Below are 23,756 nucleotides of genomic sequence, written 5' to 3'. Positions count from 1 at the left end.
TTTTTCCATCACCATTTTTCCATTTAGAGCATTTCCTTTGGACTCCATTAATGTGACTGAAAAGAAACCCGTTGGAGAAATTATAGCAAGAGTAAAAGCGACAGATCCAGATGAAGACAGCAGCATCACTTACTCCTTTAAAACTCAGCAGGAGATGTTTGGCTTGGATGCTTGTAAGTTTTAGATAAATACTTGTAGCCTGCTTTGGCTAAACATTCCCTATCTAATCTCATTCCCTTTAGAATCTGGGCTGGCAAAACTGGCCTTGCAAAATTAAACATGGAGCAGGAAAACCAAAAAAACATGTGGCGTTTATAGTGGCTATTTTTCTTCTTATAAAAATGGCATTCTTTTGAAACAAGGAGTGACATAGACCGTGCTTTTATAACTGGCCACCAGCTTTCAAAGATAATTGATACAAACAGTTCTGTGAAATCCCTGTAAGCCGCAGGACACGGAAGCCTAGCTGTCCCCTCACTTGGACTTCTCTTGTGTAACTGGCTGTTGGTTATGGGTATATCTCTGTCTATGTGGACAGGATTACTCTTCCGAAATTCTGCTCTCTTATGAGCTATCTTGGTACCATAGGTCCAAAGAAACAGAGGCACCAGGCAAACAGAAGCAGGGGGATTGGTTGAGTAGCCTCTGAAAGGTTGCTGTGTCTGTTGCTAGAGTGCGATGTCCACGGGGCCGGAGTCAAGGCGAAAGGAAGGATAGGAGGTAGGGCATTCAGGGTGGACGAGAACACAGAAGCGCGTGCTGGACCGCTGCTCCAGTGTTGTCTGGAACTTCTGTTAGTCCTGCCTGCCTCTGGCCTCGGAGGCCTCATGCCCGTGGGAGCTGGGGCCTTTGGTCACAGGGCTGATGTATGCATTTGTTCAGTCAGTGACGCGGGAAGACCTAGAGTAGCAAGTAAGGTGGGCACAGGCTCCTGCCAACAGTGCAGCGTGGACCAGCCCGAACTCGGGAAAGAAGCTAAAAGCTTCTGTCCCTTTCTAGACTCCATGATGGCCACAGATCTCCCCGAGGGCTGGACAATGCCAGAAACACAAAAGATAGAGTTCTGGGGAATATAATTTGGCTTAGTAACATTAACACTTTAGAAAGTCAGAGTACTGATCACCCACTACGTGAAATAATTTATTTGAATCCTTAGAGTTGTAGGCAATTTATGCATTTATCTTCAAAATGTACATTTTGGGGAGAAGAAACTAGCTAAGGGAAGTATAGGTGAGACCGAGGCCGAGTCGGAGTCACGAGGCCGTTCGGGAGGAGGTCACCGTACAGGAGGCCAAAGCACGAGAGCAGACGTTGGGGAAGGCACGTTTTGTGCCGGGGCTGAATGCTCATTTCTACCTCTGGAAATTTCCCTAGGCTTGAACCTCAAGCTCACTTTCCGTCTTTTTAAGGGATGAGATTAGCTTAATGGCAGAGGCAATGAAGATTAGGATTTTAACATGGTTTGGCTAGTTTTTCAGGCGAAAAATGCCAGTAACTTTGTTGTTTTAATAAAGCTAAAACAGAATGGTTCGTGTTTGGAATTTTTCAAATCAGGAAGCTTCCTGTGCTCCATGAACAACAACAACATACTAACAATTTAGAGACTTGGGGGAAGTGGGACAAAAAGTTTTAAATGTGTAATCATTTTTAGGCATGAGCATAAGGTAAACAGAAGGTTTTAAAGAAATAATTTCAGTGGATGTATAATAGCTAAATAGCACTTTCTTCCACATGGAAAAATAAAGTAAGTGAATTAAAACTTCATCCACGTAAGTAAACTAACAGACTTATTTACTTGAGATCAGTCATTTTTAATTTATTGCTCTCATTAGCTACAGGAATAATTACTCTTCTCCAGCCTTTGAATCTTGACAACCCAAACAGCTCCAAAGCCTACTCCTTGGAGATCCAAGCCACAGACACTGGAAACAATACCGGCACGTACGCATTCACCGTGTGGGTGGAGAGTGCAGACGATGCCATCTCCTGTGACCCAGGCTTTCTAACAGGTAGAATTCAGTCAGTTTTATTGACAAAACTGAAGAGACAGTGATGCGGCAGCAGTATTTTAAAAATATTATCGTGTCAATAATTGTTCTAGAATTGTAGTTTGTTTAGATTTGTGAAGGAAAAGTTTTAAAAAACTGAATGAAATAAGAGTCGTAGCACAGGCCTGAGAGGAAGGGAATTGGAGTTAATGAACCTCTAATTCAAATTCTAATTATTTCTTTCTGCAATGGCAAAATTATTCTAAGTTTATCTGTAACATAAATCAACATGTAAATCTAAATAATAAAGCATAATTTTCACCTCCTAATTTGTCAAGGTATAAAAATAATACATCAAAAAGCAGCACTGGGCCAGGGATTTAGCTCAGTGGGCCTGCCGCCGCCTGCCTGCCAAGTGCAAAGTCCCGAGTTCAATCCCCGGTAACCCCCCAAAAAGCATCATTGCTTGAGGAATGAAGAAATTAGCCATTTTTAAGATAGGAATTTTGAAAGGTACAGAATACCATTTTAGTAAATATTTACCTTAAATACTGATTATAATCTTTGTCCCAGTGTTTCCATTTCTTAGATTTATGAAAGTACAGAATATATAGTTAAGATGTATTGCAGAATTTGTAATAGTGTAATATTGGAAGTAATCCAAATGTCTAGTAGTGAGAACTTAACGATAAGGTGGTATATAGATTTGATAGTTAGCCATTAAAAATTATGTGTTCAAAACACAATAAACAAGAGATGATACCTAACATAAACTCTAAATAATTTCCTTATTTTTGTGTACAATAATGTGATGTTGATAATTATAAACACATACATTATTTTATACAGAATCATTTTTGGAAGATTACAGTAAATTATTGTTTACTAACTTTTTAATAAACATGCTCTACTGTTAATTTTTCTTAAATTAAAAATTCTACATTTAGTTATACAATTTCAGCTTCTTGAATTAAAATCATTACTTCTAATAGTACGTAATTTGAGGTTCACATGTCTCAATTTTTAAGTCCATTTGATTTTGTTCCCAAAGAATACTCATTTATATTGGTGTTCAGATATATGTTTCAGTAGATTTAAGGTGATACACAGAGGTAGTTTTGGTATGATTAAAATAGATATGAAGGGAGGGAGGGAGATGGAGGTTCATGTTTGTGGAGACAGGATCTTTTGGATCATCGTGAAATAATATGATGTTCTTTGTGATTTCCTCTCAGTACCCCCAAACTTTAGTAAGCGTTAAAAAGATACACATGGATCTCAAGAAGGTCACTCAGGCCTGATTTCCAGCACAGAGTCGCTGTCCCTGGGTGAACTTCTCAGCCTGCTAAGATCATGGTCCTCTTCCTTTCCATCATGTGGATTGGGCCCTGGGCTCAGAGAAACAGGAAAATAATTCATTACCCAATCAATGCAGTCTAAGTCTGCGGAACTCTGTGAAGTTACTTATAAAGAATAGTCTTATGATTTGACACACATGTATTCAATTTACTTACTGTGTTTAATTATCGAGTTGCTCTAATTAACCAGAGTAAATGACTAAATTAAGAGAATCTGCTTCCTCAAGTCCAATCTGAAGCAAAGGAACAAAATAACCTTGTCCTGTTCACACAAACATTGTTCCATGACCTTCTTAGACATAGACAAGTATGAAGTTTTGCAGGACTACCTAATGCAAGATTGACTGGACTTGCTGTCCAAGACTGAAATGCTCAGTAAGCACGAACCCTTCTTTTGATAAAGATATCATTTGTAGAATCTCACAGCAGAGGAAATAACTGCCAATCCTTTAAATGGATTTGCTTCCATGTTGACACTGGGGTTGGGGGGGGGGGGACAGACTCGCAGGGGCATTTCTGGAAGGAAGGCAAGGAGCAGTGTGTGGAGAGGGAAATTAGCACTTGCCTTGGTTTATAAGATGAGTCCTGTGAAATGTTTAACCCTCAGAACCACGGCCTGGCAGAGGATGGACTTTATCCACACTGCACAGGTGGGACATCAGTGGAGAAGTGCTCAGAGGTCTCTGTCGTGCTCTACTTTTTGGACATTCTTGAGAAAATGAGTAAAATCCTCACATTCTAACATAACAGAATGAAAGCTGAGATGCTTTAGCGACACTGATGTTGTACCAGACACTGAGATATCATCTCCCCTTCCACACACTAGTCCAAGACTTAAAAATTGAGGCATATGAACCTCAAATTTTGTTAACTCTTTCAACGTGAATGTTAAAGCAAATATGCATTTTTTAGTTTCCAGTTTTTTCTTGAAACAAACACCTTAAGAAAACTATATGAAGAACAAGAAACTAGAGACACTTATAGCTAAATGGATGAATAATGAGGCCATACTCATGTATGTGTAAATGCATATCTGTATACATGTGTATACACATGTGTAAATACTGAATAGTTTCTGTGATGTGAGAAACTGAAAGTGTAAATAAGGACTAAAATGATTGAAATGAATAAGTGATTGTTTGAAATAGGAAGAAAAGGTCCGAAGGGGTAGGGGAAGTGGGAGAAAGGAAAGAAGGGAAAGGAAAAATTATAAGAAAAGGAAAAATGGAAACAAAGTCTATGTAAATAGGGAAGGGAGCACAGGGAATGGGGAAAAATAAGAACCAAGATAAATCATGTACAGGCACAAGCACCCAATGATAAGTGTAAATGTATTATATACCTAAAATGTACCAATAAAAGAATTTAAGCAAAAAAAAAAGAGGAAAGAAAGAAAACTATATGAAAGACAGGCACAGTGTACTGTGGTCTCAGTACAGGGGTGCTGAAGCAGGAAGGTCCCTTGCATCCAGGAGTTCAAGGTAATCTTCACAATAGAGGGATACCCTGTGTTAAACAAAAATAACCAGAATAACTGAAGTAGAAATTCTTGCAGGGTGAAGACTCTTAGCCCCTGTGTGAAGCCAACAGTGGCAGGAGAGTGCTTTAGTGTAAGTTGTCATTCACAGCTGATGTATTGTCCAGGTGTGTCCCTGTCTGTTCCTGAAGATGTCCCTGCCTTGACCTTTATATACATGATTCTTTCAAGAGACCCGGATCCGGGACAAGAAGTTGAAGTAAGTTTTTAACTATCACTTTTTATTTTTTCAAATTTGATTAAAATATCGGGTGTGTAATTTTCAATGAGCAAACAATGACTTCATCAGGGTTTTAATTAAAGTCTTTCATTTTACAATGAATATTGAAGTGAGAGAAGGAAGATGAACATTCAAACATAGTAGTGTAGCATAAGAATGGTATGTCCTGAAATGGAAGCAATAGACCTAAAATGGTCTGACATTGTTTGAAAAACTAGAGCTGGTATATTCATTAGCATTTATCTGATGACATTTATACACACACAGAATGTTCTTTACATTGTTAATTCCTGTTTATTCATGCTACACAGGCATATTTTCTGCATGATACACATAATTTGAATAAAGGATATTTTAGATTTTGAGATTATTTCTGGTTTCAGCAATTCTTTATAAGAAATAATGAATTAATAAGTAATAGATGACAAAATGGTTATAGCTTAAGAGGGGGTAAAGAGAAATTTAAAATAATTTATTCATCATTATTTTCTCAGAAATTTTTATGGTATAATATGAGCCATAATCAAATTAAATTTTTAAGAAAAATGATTTCTTGATTATATATTATAAATTATATTAATATATTGGAATATTTTGCCTTAAATGTAGTGACTTAGTCAAATTCTCCATAGAACAGACTTAGATATTTTTTCTACTTGTTCATGCTTGTTGTAAAAATATTGGCTTATTAATATCATTTGGGAATATTGTTGAAGCTAAAATTTGAGGGAACTGCTTTCTGGAGAATTTTGTCTCTATGTAATTTTTATGGTCACCTGATTATAATGAAGCATTCATCAGCATTATTGGTTCACAGGAGTTTTAAACCGAGTTTAAAAGCCAACATCTTTTCCCCTTGCATTGTTCTTCTTTGTGTGGTTTTAATTTTTTGTGTGTGTGTGTTTGATAATAAAGGTATTTAAAAAAAGAAAGCCAACATAGAGGAGATGGAAGTGCTCGATTCCCAAGCTAGAACCTCCCTGTGTGTGTGTGTGTGTGTGTGTGTGCGTGTGTGTGTGTGTGTGTAGAGGAAAGGTCAGGCCATGGAATAATGTGTGTTGGCGGTGTAGGAACATATGTACAGGGTTAGGGTAGGACAAGCATGTATGTGTAGGATGGCTGACCCCATACATGCCGATTATATGTTCACGTGTATACTTTCTACAAGTGAAAATTGTTATAAAATTCAAATTGCATTGTAAAATCCATTGGGAAAGAACAACACAACAAAGATTTGGAAAATGATAATTATAGTAAATCCAAAATCATCCTGAAAAAGGAAGAAACAGTTTTTTTCATAAGAAATGTTTAAGGAATTTTCGTCTAACACAGGCCAACTTTGGTTGTTCACTAATGAACAACTGAAAGTAAGGTAATAAGCCCATCAAATGGCTGTCGTGTCTTTTTAGAAATGGCACTGGGTGTCACACCTCCCTGGTTTGATTGTGTTTCTCTGAGCCAGAATCTGCATGTAAATTTTTTTACAAGTTAGTTTCTTTGTGGAGTCTTTTCAAAACCTTTAATATTCATCTTGAACACTGGCCCTTTTATTAACAGGGATAATAACAATGGATATTCCTATGTTGATGTCCATAAAAACATCTTTGGACATAAAAATACATTCTTTTTGTCAGACAGAAAATCAATACAGAGATGAGATCAAATGATTTCTTCCAAATAATTCAGCGCATCTACCGCCTTTAGATACACTTCCTGAGTATGCAATAGGGAGGGATGCTTTTTATATTGGAAAAAGCTGTAAATGCAACAGCAGAAACTAAACTAATTATGAAACCAATGATAGCTATTTTACCGAAAATGCTCTAGTACTTAAGCACAAAAACCAATGGAAAAAGCATAGCTAAATATGTGAAAGAATGTGCACATTGTTTTGAAGTCTGGAACTAAAGAGTAAGTTCAGATTTTATTTATGGGCACTGTCTTCACAAAATTAATTTTGGTATGGCTCTTGCCAAATAATTGCATCAAAACTGTCAGTTCAAAATTCATGCTTTTTCACTAATGTATTAACCATGTTTATGTGGTTTTCTTCCTAAGTTTTTAATACTAAATTCTTCAAGTAATGCCACTACCTATTTTGCTTTGGATTCATTGAATGGTGTCATTTCTAAAACTGCTGAGCCTCCTTTGGACTATGAAACAAATCCTAAGGTGAGACTTAGTGTGAAACAGAGTATTTAAATATTCAACAATTTGAAATAATCATTAAAATTTACCTAAATGGAAACAAAAGTTACTACATTTAAGTAATACCATTTTTGCATTATCTAGAATAAATACATACTTATTTTAAGAAAATAAATGTAAAAGCTTATTTGTTTCATTTTACTTTTTATTTATACTTGATTGAAATATCACTTTTGTGTGTGCTTCTTCTGAGGGTGTACATAGAAGATAGCGAATAGATTGTCCATATTCAAAAGCCTAGAACTATGGAAATGTTATGTGTGGTTTTAAAAGTTACATTCCTTTAGTCTTGAATTCTATGGAGAATTGCATCTATCTTTGCCTTACTCGACTGTGGAGGCCTGGCTTAACCTTTCTTTCCCTCAAACCTCAGTCAAATATCAAGTTTGCAAATAATTGGAAAGAAAAAGTTTATAAGGAGACAGAGAACAACACAATTTGCTCTTTCCTAACAAATTGTTCTGGGAAATGAGGCCATTAAATTTCAAGTGTGTTCTGTATATTTTGAATATTTTTCAGTGTTTCCAGTAATAGAATTATAAGACATTTTAAAAACAATTTGAAAACCATGGCTTTTTAAATTACAAATTATTTAAATAATTTGGCTAGAAATTTTCTTATCATGTGAGAGTTAAAAAATAAAACAAAACAGCTACTTTTCTGGATTGGGTCTCATAGCCAGCTTTGCTATATCATTCAGATTGCCTTCATTCTTTTTGCTTCTTTGTTCTTTCATATAGTGTTCAGGATTAACTTTATTAAAAAGTCTCATTGACATTTTTATTTTAATTGCATTGAATTTGTAAATTACACTGAAGAAAACAGGCATCTTTGTCATTGATAACCTTGGAAGATTCACTCATTCATTTAGAACTCTAAATCCTTCAATAACATTTTCTATGTTTTTTATCCATAATGTTCTTTCACATCATGTATATGCTATTCCTAGACATTTTGGATTTTATTGCCGAGCATTTATTTTTAAGTGTTTTCCATGGTTATAAATGAAATTATTAATTTTGTTATTTTAATCTTGAAAATAGCAACATTGTAAAATCCTTTTTTGATTCTAATAATTCATAGATGATCTTTTATTTTCTGTTTTATGTGTTCTATGTTATTTCCATAAAATATCTATGAAAAATGACAGCTGTTTTTTCTCTCTAATCCTTATAATTTTTTATTTGTTACATGCTTTACTTTTCTGATGAGGACTTCCAGAACAATGTTTACTAGAAATGGTGTTAGCAGGAATCCTTATTTTGTCATGATTTTCAAAGATATTGTTTGAAAGTTTCAAATAAGAATGGCGTTTGCTGTAGGGTTTTGGTAAGTCATCTTGACTGAATAAAGAAAACTTCATTTATTACTAGTTTGTTAACTTTTATCAGGAATTTGATTTTGATTTTATAGTCTTTTCCTCCATCTTCTCAGATTACTGTGTAATTTCTTTATCTTTTTCTATCAATACTCTGTGTTACTGTAAAACATTTTCTATGATTATCCATCCTTGTGTTCAGGCATGTAATCAATCCCATATGAGATATTTTTCAATATAGATTACTAAATCCAATTTATTAATCTTTTAATTAAATTTTGATACTTGAATTCTGGTTAGCTATCCTGCTCCCAGCTATTACTCACAGTGCTTTGTATATTCAATTTATATTTATTTCCCAGCTTGAGCTTATCTTTAGAAGAGCTTTCATGTAGGAAATCTATTTGGGCAATTTTGAGGATTTGTTCCTCCAGAGGATTGATTGATTGATTACATGTGACCTGGGTCAGTTTAGACGTTAATTTGATGTCTTGGTACTTCTCAGACCACATAATTAATAGGACATTAGGCTCTCTCTCTCTCTCTCTCTCTCTCTCTCTCTCTCTCTCTCTCTCTCTCTCTCCCTCATAATTTCATATCAGGAGTATTCTGGAAGGATCGGGGCCAGTTATTTTACTCTGTACATCATTCTGAGCTACAAGCAAACCTCTGCTTGATAGACTGGCTCCCTCCTTCGGTTTACATGGCAGTCTTCTCCATTAGAATGTAATTTCTGCCAAAATAAAGTTATTTTAATTTAGTCTTTATTTCTAGAATATTGCACCTTACATCAAATAATCAGTATTCAAGGAAGAGTTTTTTAGTAACAGCATGAACTCTAGTTACTGGTTCAAAAGCATTTTCTTCACTATTCTGCATTCCAAATTACCCTTGTTGTCAACCTTACCCTTACTTCTAAGAGGTAGCTTTTTGCATACACAACTTAGACATACTTCTCTTACTGTATAGGCTTTCTTGTTTGCTTATTTTGTTTCTAAATAAATAATCGATACATACTTTTTTGCATAGTAATTTACTTAAATGGTAATGTTGTTGTGAATGTCAAATTTTAGTAAACCTTCCTTGTGATCTTCAATTTCTTCTTACTTAATTTTAAATATTCTTGCCTTTGAAGGCTCAATAAGGTACAATTTTATCAGATTCAATGTATTTTGAAGCGATTACGTGTACTCATTATTACAGAATTAAATTTAATTTAAAAATTTAAAACATTTGCTGATTTCATTATACCTAGTTATTAACTTATCAGGCTACATTTCCTAATCATTTGGAGCACTGGAATATCACTTCTTTAAATAAAATTTTACATTTTATGAAATTTATAAAATATCTCAGTCTTTCAAAACTTTCCAAGATTAAGATGGTTGTTGAGCTTCACAGATTTTTTCCCCTAAATCATGAAACAATTTACTTCTTTAGTATTATATTTCAACAAATTTTAATCTCAGATTTTACCTTAAATGTAGTATGCAGAAACCTACTAAAATAGGACCCAAGCTCCCTAAGAGGTGGAAGGCAGCATCAGTAGCAGAAACTGTACAAGAGTATGAACCATCACCTCTTTCATCAAATGATCTTCAGGTGTTTGGGGAATTGTATATTTTTATGCTCCCAAATTTTAAAGTACATTGCAATTTTACTTTTTTTTTTTCGTACCGGGGATCGAACTCGGGTCCTTGTGCTTGCGCAGCAGGCGGTGAAACCACTGAGCTAAATCCCCTTTAAAGCATATTTTATGAAAAGAGAAATTGTATATTCCAAGCACCGGAGAAGTTGTGTCTTTCCTTGTCTATTGCAGCATTTCCAGTTCGTGGTCGCTGTGAGAGCCCGGGGCAGAGGCCCCACGGAGTCCTGCGTGGGTACGGTCACCCTGCACATCCAGGACGTCAACGACGAGAGCCCCGTTCTCACGTGAGCCTCGAGTCCTCCAGTACTTAGAAGCAGGGATTTTACCATGAAACTGCTATAACAGCATAAAGCTCAATGTTTTACATTATTTCCATTCTAAATTTTCTCTAGCAAATGCAAAGCAGTCTAGATAGCAAACTTCTTTGAACTCTATCTTGATGCTTTTTACCTGCAGTGAAAGTCAACTCCGTTTACTCTTTGCTCCGAAAACTACAAAAGATAATCAGGTTTTTTTTGTTGTTGAAATAGAATTCAGTTTCCACTTCCTGGTATTTATTGTAAATAAAATATTATAGAGCATGTACATCGTTATGTTCATATTGTGAAATCGATGTAGCCACTGGAGAGAATTTGGATGATAAGTACTTGCTGGCATTGAAATGTTTCCATATTTAATGAATATGAAAGGCAAAAGTGATTTGTGCGGTGGTGGTAATATGTTCTTATCTGGAATGCAGTAAAGTTTACTGGTCAATAAAAGGGACTACAGAGGGAATGTAGGTTAAAATATTAAGTTCATTTTGTAATAGATAATCATTCTCTAGTATGGGTAGCAATTTACAAATGGTCTGAAGGCACTAGCTTTAAGCTGCTACTGTACATACCATATGAAATTTAAAACATTTACTGTGTGACATAGATGAACAGAGACATTTGTTTACACTGAGCAATAAAAATATCCCTTTCGTCCCACAGATACATGCCGGACGCTCCTCTACATATTCACGAAAATGTGCCGCTTGGCACGAAGCTGGTGACGTTAACAGCGACTGACAGAGATGCAGAGGACTCGGTGCGCTATGAGTTTGTAGGAACACACAAAGAATTTTTTATAAATGAAGGTATAATGATTTTTGTGGCTAGTCATTGCAGAAAGCATAATATGAAGTGTTTTTCACCAGTTAAAAATAAGCCTGATTGTTATTCTATCAGGAGGAAACATCTGTGACATACCTGTCAGTGCACTTACCATGTTTACGTGGAGTAACTGTACCTACTCCTTCCTTCTCTGTGTGTGGAAAATATCTGCACAACCGGCTTCTCCAGAAGACTCTGGGAGATTCAGACCCACAGCAGCGTTTCCCAGCACCACACTGTAGGATTTTTCCTCTGAGAAGCAAGCTTTCCCATGGAAAACAGAATGCTAGCTAATGTAGATTGAATATCTATTGTGGATCACATGTTCTCGAGAGCATGGTGTGTACGTAACGATGCCTCTGTGATTGTTCTGTCCCAACTCCCATCTAACAGGCAGCATCTCGGAGGAGTTCTCAGACTCAAACTCACACAACTAATTTTGGTGGCAAACCTGCACTTGGAATCAGTCTGCCTGATTATGACACCTGTAATGCTACACACCTTCCCCGTGACCCGGAGTCAGGAGTTCATACCTCTAATCATGTGTGCATAAAGCAAGGAAAGCAATATGTCTGCTGCTAAGAGTGGTTGTACTGCCAGCCGTGGTGGCGGTGCCACTGGGCCTGCCTAGGCTACACTGTGAGTTCAAGGCCAGCTTGAGTGGGATCACTAGTGAGACCCTCTCTCAAAATAAACAAAAAAATTAATGTATTTTTCCTTATGTGAAAAAAAAACAGGCTTGAACACATATTGTCCCCCGCTGGGAGTCGGAATGTGACGGGGTGAGGTTAGCCCTGGGGTGGGGGAGCAAGACCAGGGCATGGGGCTGGGGCAGGGCTGAGGGAGCAGCATCCCCACCTGCAGGGGACTGAGAGAATCACTACGTGAAAGAAAGAGGAAGCCCAATTTCTCCTGCCAGAGATGTGATTACAATTGCAGAGCATGAAAACATGAGGGTGAACCATATGGGAACAGATTAAAGTTGGCACCATCAGAATGAACTTAGGGTTTGCATTACATGTATTTGTACAAGTGTGTATAGTTACACAAATACTGGTGGAAGCATAGCGTAGACACACACAGACGCATGCATGTGGAGTCTGTGTCCTCATAAGAGTAGCAGAGCTTGGAAGCATGATACTACAGTGGCAATGGCCATGCATGCCTGTTACTGAAATATGACTTCTCAATGGCGTTTTCCTCACAAAAGAACATTAGCAAATTGCTTTCTGTGGTTGCAGCAGTTAAAACATATGAAGAGCCAGAAAGCAAGAATATATTCAAAGAATGGCAAAAAATGTTAGTGAGATACAGAAATTACCTAGAATTAGATCCCCCTACCCAATGCTAGGACAATTTGCATATCAAAATAATTGTGTATAGAACCAGCCAAGATGCCCGTGGCAGATGCATGGGTAGGCAGATGTGGTCTATGTGTACGGTGGGTGCTCCTCACCCATCAGCAGAAGGATGCCCGCAGTGGTGGGCTGGGATCACTGTGTTAAGTGAAAGAAACTAGATGTAGAAGGCCATCTCACATTCTCTCACTCATTTGTGGAAAGTGAGAAGGTAATCTCACAGGAGAATGCTGGGGTGCATGGAAGGGGTGGGAGGGAGAGGGGATGGACAAAGTGAGCTGAGGAAACTGAGAGGTGGATAGGAGGAATTAGCCCTGGTTTTCTATAGTACAGTCGAGTAACCTCAGGTTACAACAGTGTGGTGCATTTCACATCAGCTAGACCAGCACAGAAGTTTCCAGTGTATACAGGTGATTAACACTGAAGGAGATGAAAGTGCTTATTAGCCAAATGTGCTCATTGTACATTGCTATGTGCACGTAACTATCATACCATGATACACTCTCAGAGTGAGTATATATCAATAAAATTATAAATCCTCATATTTGTAGACTATGACCCACCATATAAAATCAGTCACCTTGAGTCCATGGAGACATATATATGTGTATAAATTGAGAGTTTGAGGAGGAATAGAATGTTTACATAGTTTCAAAATTCAGTAATAGTGGTAGATACATGATTTTCCCTTTAGTTTCATGTTTCTGCCTTATGTGGTTAAGTGTTTTGTTTAAGGAAATATGTATTAAGACCTATTCCTTCTTGTTAGAGAAATGTCTTTTATATAATTATATAATTATTGTAATCCTTTTTTACTTTGAAGTAAAAATTGAATAGTGTCAGTTAATATAGTCTCAGCATATTTTGTTAAGTCGATGCTAGACTAGGGTACCTAAGTGTGTAATTTTTCATTTAATCTATTTCTATTTAATTTTTTTATATTTATCTTATATTTGTTATATATTTAAAAGATTTGTATAATTTTCATTAGATAAATTTAAAAAGTCTTAGATTTTTTAAAAGACAGAATACATCTCAAAAAAAAGCAAGGTAAAATAGTAATTTAGGTACAGAGCATACTGGCAGCCACCAGCTTAGTCAGGTAGCTAAAGTGGATATCATCAGTAGAGAGACAAACTGAAGTTAGGTGATGAGAATGGAGTAGAATGTCTGTGATATTTAGCTGAGAGCTGCACAACCTGAATCTAATCATGAGCAAACATCCAGCAAGGCCAGTTTGAGAGAAATTCTCCAAAATTCTTACCCTTTAATCTTTCAAAAGGCCAAGGCCATAAAACTCAAGGGAAAACTGAAGAACTTTTGCAGATTGAAGAAGCCCAAAGAAACATGACATTGAGCAATTCTGAACTCAAACTTCTGCTATAAAAACATCGTGACAATCAGTGGAATTTGAATGAGACCCTCAGTATTGCATGTTGCTGTGATCATTCTGCTTTTGATGTGTGTATTATGGCTGCATTGGAGAGTACCTTTGCTTTTGGGAAATGCACATTAAAACATCAGGGATGATGAGGCATTAGGTCAACAAATTACTCTCAAGAGAAAAAAATATTTTCCACAAATTTTTGATTATTTAAAGACTTAATTACACAAAAATAGACACACACACACACACACACACACACACACACACACACAAAGATGATAGCCATAGAAGATAGGTAGAGAAGGGCCAGCACTTTCAATCATATTCTAAAAATTCCCAAGGAAGCAACCCAAAGCACTGGAACAACAAATACACAAAAGTACCATTCAGGGATACGGCCCTATAATAAAAGATGTGAAGTTCCATATTTAAAAAGAAAATGATGTTCTCAGAAAGAGCAACCCAGACTGGCTAAATCTGAGACATTTTCTAATAAACTACTAGATGATAACTTTAAAAACAGTTATTTGAGGCCCTGGCCAGAAAAGACTAAGTTACTTATAAGAGTGTGATAATGAAATTGTAAATAGACATTTGGCCAGGACCTTTTTCTTAAGTTAATGAAATAACATATTTAGAAAACTTGAAGATACAAAATGAACGTTAAAAATATGTATGCAGCAAAATGATCTTATAGATAAAGACAGTAGAGAGATATTAGGGAGGTGGAAACAATAAAGAGCTTGGATTCCTGTAGTTCTTCCTGAGCAATCCACTAGGCAATGCGCTGTAGATAACAGTGCCCAGAGAGTGAGCACCTCGAAAGACACAGTGAGCACATGCTGTGCAGGGGAGACCTAGCACACTGTTCATGAGGGTGAGCACACATAAGCTTCCAGGCTCTGCAAACATGGGCACAAAAATAATCAGAAAAGCAGTGGCCAGTTTTCTTTGTTATTTGTGGCACTCACATCCACTTTACCGCCCCAAGTACCCCCATCTTCTCCCTGTATATCCTGTGCTCATTTTTCCATGCTCAGCATAACCTTCACTTTGTGCTCCACACCCACCATCACGACCCTCTCATGAGATGTTTTCTGACCATCGCAGTGTACGAGGTTCCTGTCTTCCCCTGTCAGTAACCCAACCCCAGTTCTCACAGATTCACAATGTGACTGGTCTGTGAGCCTCAGCAAGTCAGTGGCTGACCTTTATTGCACCCTAAGAACTGTTTTACCCATGCTGTTGCTTTAGTTCATAACTTACTCATCTTAGAAGTGTTGAATATGTTTTGATCTGGTTGCTTTTTAGATTCAGGAGAGGTTACAGTTGCCTATCCTTTAGATTATGAAGATGTTGGCATCCCAAAGTCTTGGGTATTACGTGTCAGAGTTTATGACAGCCAATGGGCACATTCAACAACTGGGACATTCACGGTGATTCTACAGGATGTGAATGACAACCCACCTCGGTGCTCCCAGGATATTTACGTGTGAGTTGTGATTGCCATTGCTCGGTCTTTGGGTTTTCCATAGGGAGGAACAGGAGAGAAATAAGTGGGTGAGCACCATACCATCTCTGGATTAAAGGAAAAACTTTTCATTCTTTTCTTCACATATTTTCAAAAAACGTGTAACTTTTCTTCCTTTCTCTTCAGAGGCATAAGTACACTTGCTTTATTTGTGTTCTAGCCAAGTTTAACATTCAAGTCTGAAATGCTCCAAAATTCAAAACTGTTTGTGCTCTAGTGTGATGACAGATTTTGGAGCATTTCTCCTTTTGGATTAGGAGTGCTCAACCCAAATACAAAAAAAAAAAAAAAAAAACAGAGGGAAAACATAGGTGTGCGTGCTTCCCATCAAAATATCACCTGTATGGGACTACCAGGAGCTATGCACAGGAGGATTCAGACAGCCTTTCTTGTGAAGCACAGGAGATGCTGCTTAGCAGAAACGCTGTATTGAAACACCTTAGGAAAGGTTTTGGGTGGTATACCCATGAATGCCTTATCTCCCACTTGAAACAACATTTTGTGGATAGATATGCAGAGAAGCATTTATGTGGTAATAAAACAAGCACAGAATCCACATATAGAAATAGTGTCTTCGTTCTACTGTACTTCAACAATGACATTTTCTATTCTCATAGAAGCTAAGAATCAGACGGTGTCAACCAGGGCCTGGAGAGAGTTGAGGGAGAGAGGGCTGGGAGAGGTGGATTCGTGGTGGGCCCTGAATTATAGTCAGGAGCAAGAAGTTTTGATGCACTATTCTGCAGTAGGCTGACTACAGATAATGAAATGTTCTGTATATTTCAAAACACAAAAAGGATTTAGAGAGTTTTCACCATTTTGAAATGATAAACTTTTGAAGAACTAAATATATTTAGCTAATTTAAGGACCTCATAAGGTATACAACATTGAATCACCACCTGGAACCCCAGAAATATGTACCTTTTGTTTGTTTTATATACCAAGTAAAAATAATTTAAAGAACTAAATTTAGTTTGTAAACTTCTTGCCAGAGGCTTTTTTTGTTGTTAAAAAATCAAAAGTTTGTAACAGCAAAGACTAATTCTGCAGCCAAACCTATAGTACTTTGCCTTCTCTTTGTATTCTAGATAGCAGGATTCCAATTTTCATTGGAGAAATACTAGAAAAGTTTGTGTTTAGGACAGAATTGTTGCCATCTTAACAAGTTAGCAATTCATCTTTTATTTTATTGGTTTTTAAATCCTAAATTATTTTCAATGATTAAATTAGAAAGAATCTTTTAAAACTGAGGAAAAATGCAATTATAGTAGTTTATACTAGCCAACATACTTACCACTGAGCTCCTGTGAAAAATCTTAAAGACCTGCATCACTGGCTACATCCAGGAAATGTCCCTGTGTGTCTCCTGAGAGGAGCAGCCCAGATTTCCTGGCTGTGCTGTGTGGCAGACCTCCCTGCTGTGACTCAGGGAGACCAGTTGATTCAATTACTATTGGCTTTTGCCCCCAGCCACATGGAGAGATGGGAAGGCATGTCAGAGACACTCCAAATTTCAATCATCTTACCTAGTACCAACACATGGCTTTCCATTCCCATTTTATTTGCCAGTTCATCTGGCATATGCCAGGTGGGAAGTGTTAGAGAAGTCAGGATTATACAGAGGGACATTGAATATTGTAGAATCAACAATCCCTGCTTACTACTGAGTAGATTTAACCCCAGTAGTTCTCACTGGCCTTATTTTAAATGGAGACAATGATATTGTCTCTGCCTAAAAGAATAAGCATGATTCTATTAATTGGAGGAGGTGACACAGAGCTCTAAGATCTACAAATATAAGATTATAAATCACAGGTACAACTTGTCATTTTGTTCAATAACATGTATGTCTTAGGAAATTTGCTTCTTATTAATTCAACATAATAGCAGTTCATTACCCTTGGTCTTAGCAAGGATGCCAATTCTTTTTTTTTATATAATTTTTGACCAACACTGTGATTTTCTCATTGGCAAAGTAGTTGTTTATAATGTGATCCTGTTATAAAATGCCTTTTATATTAAATATGATCATCTGCATAAGTCTAGATTAACATGTTCTACCACTTTTTAAAAAAATTTTACTCTTTACAGAATTGAGCTTGCTGAAAACACGCCAGTCGGAACTCATTTAGTCTCCCTGGCCTGCATAGATATGGATGGAGCTTTTCCCAATAGCAACATAACTTATCATTTGATTATGGATCCTTTTTCAAATGAAACCTTTAGTCTCACAAACAATGAGCTAAAAGTAAGTATTTTAAAGTTGCTCTCTGATTGTGGCCCTGTGATTAACCCTAGATAGAAAAAACATTTTATTTTTGTTATTTTAAACTTCTTAATGAACTACAGTAGTTCAAATAGCTGATGGCAGAATTTGTTCCGGGATTTTCAACTGAACCTTAACTTGCTAACAACATATCCTGCTTTGGGATGAGCACTGAAATGCAATTTGATCTTGGGAACTGAACTGGGAAGGTTATATTTCCTAGAACAAATGGTTCTATGACAAAATACTGTCTGTTCCTTTGGGGTTTGTTAAAATTACCTTTCAGAAATACATTAAATATTGAGTGTAGAACAGTAATAGGATAAATGTGCATACTTTAGAACTGCATCCTGGAATATGCAACACCATAAATATTTTTCTAACTCGGGGAAAATAGATTTTATTCCCAGTAGGTCTGGAGGCCTAGATCAGCCACCTTTTGCTGCATGGCCATGGACTGTAAAGAGTAAGCTGGGTCTGACTGGTCCAGTCAGTCATTAGCTTGCCCTGATCATCAGCAGCAAACAAACCAGCAGGGTCTGCATGAATGAGTCTGAGGTAACACTTGTTCTTCTCACCTTGCTTTGGTGAGGAGGACACCTGCCCCAACATCTTCCATACAGACCTGGTCACCTTTGCATCTGCGTCTCACCCTGTCCAACCAGCACAGAGTCACTTTCACAATCTTGAACTACTGTGACAAATTTAGTTGGGCCTCCCAGTCCCGGTGCATGTGCTGTGGTCAGCCAGAGCCTTCACAGTTTGGGGTCAACACACACCCTTTCAGGAAGCCATCCCTGACTCCTTCTCTCTCTCATCTGAGTCAGATGTGTCTCCTTGGATTCTCATAGTCTTTTGTTTCCCCAGTCAAACAGTGAGAGAAAGAAAATCTGTTACTAAACTAGTGTCTGCCACATAATAAGTATTGGCTAGATATATTGATATGTTAATCAATGGCCCAATTAATGAATAACAAATGAACAAAGTTAAATCGTGAAATTGCTTTGCAAGACACTGACAGGATTTAGTGTCAAATTACTGAATCAATGCTTGCTTTTCATAGTTTTATGCAACTGGAATATATTACCAATACGATCAGAATATTAAAACAAACCAAATGGATTATAACTATAGATGCACAATAATGGAAAACAATGCAAGATTAAAATATCCTCAATTAAGAAGTGTAAAAATCCTGGCACCATACAACAAATCTTTGAATTCTCCCTATTCAGAAAACTCTAAGAAAAATAAAACAAAATAAGCACACAGACTGCACAAACAAAAACAAAATTATTGTACTAGACCTGCTCTGATTTTGACACCATAAAACCAGTCATGTTAAATTCATAGAATCAAAACCATGGAACCACAGTACTCTGAAGGAGTTTCCTACCCTACCTTGGAAATCAGAGAATATTAACTTCAGTAGAACTCACTGACGTATGTTAAACCCTTTTTCCCCCAATTTATGTATGATTGCAGATGAACAATAGAATTTTTGAAAAGTGCGATTAAATTGGCAGCAGCTTTATCCTGCTGCAGCAGTCATGGAAGAAAAGTCAGTTAGTAGCAAAAAGGAAGGGACAGAATTTTAATGCTTGGTTAATTAAACACTTATTAGAGGAACCAAAGTAGAAAATGTATCTGGCTTTGCAACAATGCTTGAGGTTTAAACTCAATAATTTAGAACTGAAGTTTTTAATGTAAAAAAAGATTGATTAGCTTTCCAGTGATCATACATTGGCATACATATTGTAGTAAGAGGGGAAATAGAGTTTCAGCAGTGCAGTCACTCAAAACCCCAAGTTAAGATCAGCACCAACATTTTATGCCAAAATAATAATTAAAGCTCTAGCAGAATAGTAGATGTTCATTTTAAATTTATAAATTTATCTGAACTCATTGAGCAGTGATTTTCTCCAGATTGCCAATGACAAACTTATAATTTTGATGTTGAGCAGTAAATTCCTATTTAATACAAATGATTTCACATGCAGTGTATTTAGCTTCTAAATGAAATAATAAAATAGATATTACTTTAAGTTAATATTGATAATCATATGTTTTATTAGGTTATTTTTCTTTAATGAGCATGGGTCTGAAAAATGGCCCCAATGTATTTTAGTCGGTCTATTTTTAATTATTAAAAATGCAATGTTTTATATTTTCAAGATAACATGATTAACATGTTTGCAAGTTATACAGCTTGGTAATAAAATAAACCTCTGAACCTATCACCCTCTTCAGAACTGGAAAATCACTAACAGCTGTGTCATTACCCTTTCCCACCCTTTGATGTGTCCTCTAGCACAACCAGTATCTCCAATTTTGTTCTATCATTGCCTTGGGGAGTTTAGTTTTATCATCTAAGTGTATATTCTTAGACAATATTGTTGTGATTATTTAGTTCTTGAGTATTAAAAAGTGATATAATGTATGCCATCTCCTCAACTGGATATTTATGCTATATACCTAAGTCGACTATCTGTGGGGAGTATCTATCTACTTGTTTCTGTCATCGCTGTAATGTTCCATGCTATTCCTTAATATTACATCAAGGGATTCTAATCATTTTTACACTAATTGACTTCTTCCTAGTGTTTGCTTATTGTATTGTATTAGACTTTCTGTCACTGTGACCAAAATACCTGAGAAATCAACTTTAAGTCAGAAAGATTTAGGTTGGCTCCCAGTTTAGAGGTTTCAGCTCCCGTTCAGTGGGTTCCATTGCTTTTCGGCCTGTGTGGTGAAGCAGATAGGTCATGGCAGAAGGATTTGGAGGAGGAAAGCACTCCCTTCTTGGGAGCCAGGAAGCAGAGAAAGGGAGAGCAAGCCAGGGCCAGGGACAAAATACATTCCCCCAGGCCATGCACCCAGGACTCCACTCCTGGTACTAGATCCCCCTCCTTGGTTTGCAGCATTTTCCATTCAGCCATCAAGTGATGAACCCATGCATGGATTGATCCATTGTCAAGGCCAGTGGATTCAATCACTCCAACCCTGAGCCTTGGGGATGTTTCAGATTCAAACCACAGCCCATGCCTATTGCTGCCATGAACATTCTTGGATGTTCCACTTGATACTTTCTTCAGGTATACACCTAAGCTCAGAACCGCCCTGTCTGAGCGTGTAAATATTCAGCTACATGCAGTAGTGTCAAGTCATTTTCCAGGCTGGTTTTACCAGTTTACATTTTGGCCAGCAGCGTATAAGCAGAATTGCTGTTCAGCACCCTTTATCTTAGTATTTGGTACCCCCTCACAGTTTAACATGCTTTTGTCTGGTTGGTAAAAGAGTTGCACATCTTTTCATATATGTACCCACTCTGTGAATAAACATGAAACATTTGAGCATCCTTTGTGCAATCAGGATAAATGTGTATTTACCCTTCTTGTTTTCCTTATATATTTGTGTGACAAATTCACATATCCTGGAAAATAATCTATATTTTCCTATAAGTATTTTAACAGATGTCCCTTAATATCTAAGTGTTTCAAAATGAAAAATAATTCATTTTTTTTGTTTAGAGGGTAGTAAGAAATCCATAAATATTTTTATGGACACCAACTCACAATAATACTTGCACAGCACCCTGCTATCCCAGACATGTATAAAATTTCTAAGTATGTTTGTATCTGCCTCTGGTTCTTTTTTTAAGAGTAGCTATAGTTCTTTTCAATGCTCAAGTTATTTCTAGTTTGAATATTATCATAATATAAATTAAGGGTGAGAAAAGACATACAGCAATCTTGGAGCAGTAATACCAGCATGAATCGTGAACTTACCGATTGATGTCAGGCTTTACGCCATTAATATTCTTTATGTCTCCTGTTTTTATCTACTTAGAAGGTAGTCTGTAGCATCTTAGAATTGGAAAGTACCTTAGAGACTACCTAGCTGTCTATGTCACTTATGAAGAAACTATTTTTCTTCCACTTGACTAATTCATCCATAGTCCCAAGATTCTGTAATTTATGGAACATTATAGAATCTTAAGAAAATAATGTCATTCACGTATGCTTTTCTTTATTAACTTGCTACACATAACTTCCCTGCCTAATAAATGTTGATTGTTGAGAAAAATAGTTAATGTAACTATGGCTGAGGCACAGAGAGGACCTCAGAAGAACTGGAGATGGAACATGATCACATCATTTTCCCCATCCCCTTACATGGTCTCACGTCCAGTCCAGGCTATGACCACCCTGAGAACCGCATGATTATACATGAGCTGTGAGAGAATACTCTTGGATGTCGCCGCGTATTTAACATAATTAAAGATCCTGAAAATGTCATGCCTGCCATGCACATTCTTCCCAGGAGGGTGAAAGGAAAAAGCAAAAATATGAGCTGCTTTGACCTCTCTCACAGAGTCAACCTCGTTTTGTTTTTGCATGATTTTGAAGCTTACAGTTCAGACCTCGCTTCTGAAAGATTATTCCCATTAATACCAATTCAGACCTAATTCATTTTAGAGAAAAACAAATTCATGACAACTTCTTTTTACACATCTTAAATATAGGACAGTGTTTGTTTACAGATTCTTGACACTATGAAGGGGTTATCTCCAGATTAAACCTGTCGTAAGTTGAAAATGGCTTAAGTCAGAAATACAATTATTATACCTAACATGGGGAACAGAATAGCTTAGCCACACAGCACTGCAGGGAACCGGGTGTGTCTCCTGGTTGCCATGGGGTCGACGGGGATGGTGGCTCACTCTCTACCATTGTCCAAAATCATGAGAGCATTGTGCTGCATGTTGCTAGCCACGGAAAAGACCAACATTCAAAATACCAACTGTCTTTCTGTTGGATGCACATTGCTTTGGAACCATTCTAAAGCCAAAAGCTTGTAAATCCAACCAGAGTCAGGTGAGACATGTCTGTATTTAGACAGAGTCTGTGTGGAATAAAAAAGCCTGTGGCCAGCAAGTCAGTGTGAGTAAGCATAGAAATAAAACCCTAGTTTTGTTACTATTATACATTTGCAATATAATGTAACTTGAAATTACTAGAATATATAATATTATCTTGGATTGCAATAAATTTATACTTTGCATAATGCAACATTTTGCAGAATGGAAGACACTAGGTCTGTTTGCATTTCCACACCTGCATGTGGTTGGCCATGAATTCAGATGGACGGTAGTTGTGAAGTAAGTACTGAAGTTCACACAGTTATTATGAGAAAACAACTGTAGAGTCTCAAACAACTGTAGGCTGATCACATGTTTCAATGATAGCATTTAGGGTAGGGTTGATTGAATAAATTACTTTATTACAATTAATTTCATCTTTTTATTGTGGCTAATAAGAATGCTAAAATTGCACCTGTGGCTCGATTTTAAGGCTTGTTGTATTTCTGTTGGACAGTGCTCTTTTGTGACTTTCAAATATTTGTCACTTATCTTTGTTTTGGATTCACATAAAAGATGAACTGAATTTTCAATCAGAACCAAGCTAAACTAATGATACACCATTTTTTATTTACAGGTTGGACCTAAACATCTAAATTCTGACAATGCTATTTTTGTAGGAATGCACTTCAAATATACGCTGTTTGTGAAAGTCTCTGATGAAGGAAGTCCTGTCCTTTCAAGTGAGAAGATATTAATCTAAAATAGTAAAATAGTTTGTCTTATATAAAATACTTAGAACTTGAAAATTAGTTATTAGAAGTTTATATTTTAAAATATTTCAATGATCTATTATAATAATATAAATTATAAATTACTATGGTTAGTTATTCATTTCATGTGTACTACTGCTTGCAAACTGGAAGCCTAGTTAAA

At 36.7% G+C, this 23,756-nt stretch overlaps 1 protein-coding gene across 1 annotated transcript in view; it reads left to right on the top strand.

The window, feature by feature from the left end:
* The window catches only part of LOC101715516 (cadherin-related family member 3), a 98,255-nt gene that overhangs the window by 17,861 nt on the left and 56,638 nt on the right, over positions 1–23,756 (top strand). Inside the window, exons 7-15 of the mRNA XM_087206748.1 lie at positions 28–173; positions 1,833–2,009; positions 4,991–5,082; positions 7,162–7,275; positions 10,449–10,561; positions 11,255–11,400; positions 15,473–15,653; positions 17,785–17,941; positions 23,458–23,563. Coding sequence (XP_087062874.1) covers positions 28–173; positions 1,833–2,009; positions 4,991–5,082; positions 7,162–7,275; positions 10,449–10,561; positions 11,255–11,400; positions 15,473–15,653; positions 17,785–17,941; positions 23,458–23,563 — 1,232 coding nt within the window. The remainder of the gene's footprint in view (positions 1–27; positions 174–1,832; positions 2,010–4,990; positions 5,083–7,161; positions 7,276–10,448; positions 10,562–11,254; positions 11,401–15,472; positions 15,654–17,784; positions 17,942–23,457; positions 23,564–23,756) is intronic.

This window comes from Heterocephalus glaber, unplaced genomic scaffold (genome assembly GCF_053883595.1).
Source record: "Heterocephalus glaber isolate CG9 unplaced genomic scaffold, H.glaber_assembly_v1.0 deba00000678, whole genome shotgun sequence".
In the NCBI taxonomy this organism is placed as follows: Eukaryota; Metazoa; Chordata; class Mammalia; order Rodentia; family Bathyergidae; genus Heterocephalus; species Heterocephalus glaber.
This window is presented reverse-complemented; position numbering and strand designations above follow the sequence as displayed.